General features: G+C 43.1%; 1 protein-coding gene across 1 annotated transcript; it reads left to right on the top strand.

The window, feature by feature from the left end:
* The first annotated feature begins 2,499 nt into the window (after positions 1–2,499).
* Positions 2,500–3,462, top strand: LOC132792301 (uncharacterized). Its single transcript, XM_060801604.1, has one exon. The coding sequence runs from the start codon at positions 2,500–2,502 to the stop codon at positions 3,460–3,462; it is 963 nt and encodes a 320-aa protein (XP_060657587.1).
* Positions 3,463–3,474: the final 12 nt, after the last annotated feature.

The raw sequence follows: 3,474 nt of genomic DNA, 5'->3' as shown, positions 1-3,474 counted from the left end.
TGTCGCAGCAACTAATATTCAAAGTAAATAGTCTTTAAGTTCACTTTAGCTTCACCTGTCCTAGCGTGTCCCATGGAAAACAATTCTTATAGTCTAGAACTATTAACTCATACATAGATATGGCATTTATTTTTAAAGGAATAATTTTATTTTAGGTATAACTCGACTATATCCTTAAGGATTTTGAAAGGATATGTTTTTTTGTAAAGCCTATAAAAAAGACTATCAAATCGCATTCAAAAATATTCAAAATATTCCAAAAAAAATTTCGAAAAATTTTACAAGGGGGTAGCATAGAAAATTGGTCAAAATTGCCAAATGTCCTGCTAACTCGGCCATTCGAGGGGCTACAGTGATGTCCTTTGGCACATAAATAGCCCTCAGCGTATTATAGAGGAATATAAAATAAAAAGGACGAAAGTCCTTCAAACAGCCGAGTTATAAGGACTTTTTAAATTAGGGGAAAATTGCCTATAACTCAGCCATATCCTTGCTGATCCTGACGAGTCCTGTGACATACAACTTGTATTGACTAGGACTATTAGTTGGCCAAAGGACATTCGAATCGTCCTTGTGGTTCTCGAGTAATCCTGGTTTTTATGATTTATAGCGTTTTTCTTTGGCCCTCGCTGTGAAATATTCGAAGTGTTTGGATCCTTAGATGACCCCCATATCCTTGAATGCCAATCGATAGAGGATGTCACTGTGAGCTCAAGGATCCAATTCCTTTAAAAATCCGTTAAGATTTGGCCGAGATATACGCATCTTTCGTTACAGGATATGGCTTATTCTGCAGTTGTTGTTGTACTTGCCATGTTGTTGTTGTAGTTGTTGTAGAGGTACTAGTGGTTGTTGTAGCAGTAGTTGTTGTTGTTGTAGTTGGCCAGCGAGCGCCACGAGCCCCTGAAAACAGCCAAAATACCAGCTGAAGTACCAGGCGAACAGAAATAGCAGCAGGCAGAAAAACTCAGTTTGGCGCCAATTCAAAACTTGAGTGAGAATGTGACCATTGAGTGCAATTGCAGTTTGAGCGCGACTGCAGCGAGCGCAGCTGCAGTTTGAATGCGTCTGCAGTTTGAGAGTAACTGTAGTTTAGGTGCAACTGGAAGTTTTGTCAGTTACTGCGTTTGAGAGCCACAGTTGCTCTAAAACTTTAATGTGGCGCAAAATTTAAATTTCAGCCTGCTGCTATTTCTGTTGGCCTGGTACTTCAGCTGGTATTTTGGCTGTTTTCAGGGGCTCGTGGCGCTCGCTCGCCAACTACAACAACAACAACCGCTGCTACAACAACCACTAGTACATCTACAACAACTACAACAACAACAAGGCAAGTACAACAACAACTGCAGAATAAGCCATATCCTTTAACGAAAAATGCTTATATCTCGGCCAAATCTCAACGGATTTTCAAAAAATTAATTTTTCTTCGGTTCATAAGGATGCACCCTATCAATTGACATCGAAGGAGCAAATTATTGAATGAAAATAATAAATGTTTTTTTTTTTTATTTAAATTACATGCCTATTTTAATTTTAAAGACGCCAACATCACACATAAATTTGCGTTTTTCTATATATGTAATATGTTTCATTTAAATCTATCTAAGCGTTAATAAATGAATGGTATGCATTCACAAAAATATTATAATAACTAATAATCAGTTTTTCATATACAGTAGTTTTCGCTGTTCTTGTCATAATATACATTTATTGTTTCTCGGCTATACTTGTTTCATGTATGTAGTTGTTCAGATATTCGTCTGTTCAAAGCTCTGAAAATAAACGAAGCTATTTAAAAGGTATTGTTTAATAAAAATAAAACCCACGTTTTTCAACTTTGTGACCTAATTCCTAGAAGATGGCAAACCCTGGCCCATTTGAGAATTGCATGGAAATGATCAAAGCCTTGCCTAAGTCCCGACGTAGGCGTTATAGAAACATGATGATGCGTCGAAAGATTACTCTTGCTCGTGCTCGGCTATTGAAAAACAGAATCTTTTATGCAGTCCCTCGATGTATGTATTTCCGATATCCTCTCGTCTATAAATTATATATAATTTTGTGTGTGTGTGTGTGTGTTTGCTTATTGTGTGCGACGCTCGATAGCCAAAAAATCAAGCAAGCAGCGCAGCCAATCCAATGATCGGCAGAGACCAAAATAAAGTGTACATCGGCCACATCGAGATGGTGTCCCAAGTGCGCAGCAAGAAGTGCTCTGCCAGCGTCGTTGCAGCGACGCGTCGCCAATTGATAAAAGATAAAAATAAAGAGTAGTATTCAAGAAATTTGTATTGCACGTCTTATTCGTAGCGTTCGCTGTCGCTTTCGCTGATGTATGTAGTTGCGGTTGCCGTTGCAGTTTCTGTGTGCTGCTTGATCTCGATCTCGATCGCATTTGCTTGTAAATTCTTGAGACGAACGCGCGACACGCGTGCATTGAACGTTGAACGTTTCCACAGGGCGATTACATAAATCCCGCATAGACATAAATCGCAAAAGATGCAGAAAACGCTCAAAAAGGAGCTCAGCTTCTCGCTGGACACATTGGAACGCTATCGGGCCAAGTACGGACGCAGCGCCTCACTGGACACAAATGGCCACAGCAGCAGCACACAGACGGAACACAGTCTGCCACAGACAACAGCAACAGCTGCGGCAACTCCAGCCAAAGTGCGTTCTCCGCCGCCGTCGTTGTTCAAGGCATATTCGCCGCCAAAGATGACCAAACTGCAAGAGCTGCAGCAGAAGAAGGAGGCTTATATGCGTGCCCGTGAACACGAGCGTGAAATGGAACAACTGCAGCGTGCCGACAAGAAATCCAGTCTAAGCAGCAGCAGCAGCGCCAGCCTGGATGCCACAAAGTCCATCAACAGCAGCACAGCCAACACATCAAGCACTGCCACAAATGGCAGTAGCAACGGCAACAGCTCGACAACTGATGCCAAGGGAAGCATCTCCTCCTCCGCTGCAGCTGTGGCTGCGAGCAAAACAGCAGCGGGTTACAGCAACTGGAGCAACAATCATACAACACTCAGCTCGCAGCCCTGGTGTGCGATCAGTGATCTCATGTATTTCTGCGACAAATACGAGTTCAAGACGCTCAGCACACGTGACCTGAAGACACATCAGGAGATTGTTGGCGAGGTTCGTGCTCTGTTGTGCGGCAAAGCGCCATTTGATCAGCGCACACGCTTTCCTGGCAACATTCACGATCCGGAGAATCTTTGGGTGTGCATTGGACGCTGCGCCAGCGTTGAATATCATCTGCAACGCATCATTAGCATCTTTCGCAAGCCGTTGAATCAATTGACGCCGGACAAACAGCGTGCGGTGCGTCAGAACTTTCATCTGGCGGTGAGTGAGCTGCGTCTGGACATCTCGGCGCGGATCAGTGAGGTGCGTCTGTATGATCGCTTGGTGTTTGAGCGCGAATTTCGACTGGAGTGGCAGGAGGAGTCCTAGAAGATGAGCAGC

Source organism: Drosophila nasuta, chromosome 2L, assembly GCF_023558535.2.
Source record: "Drosophila nasuta strain 15112-1781.00 chromosome 2L, ASM2355853v1, whole genome shotgun sequence".
NCBI lineage: Eukaryota > Metazoa > Arthropoda > Insecta > Diptera > Drosophilidae > Drosophila > Drosophila nasuta.
This window is presented reverse-complemented; position numbering and strand designations above follow the sequence as displayed.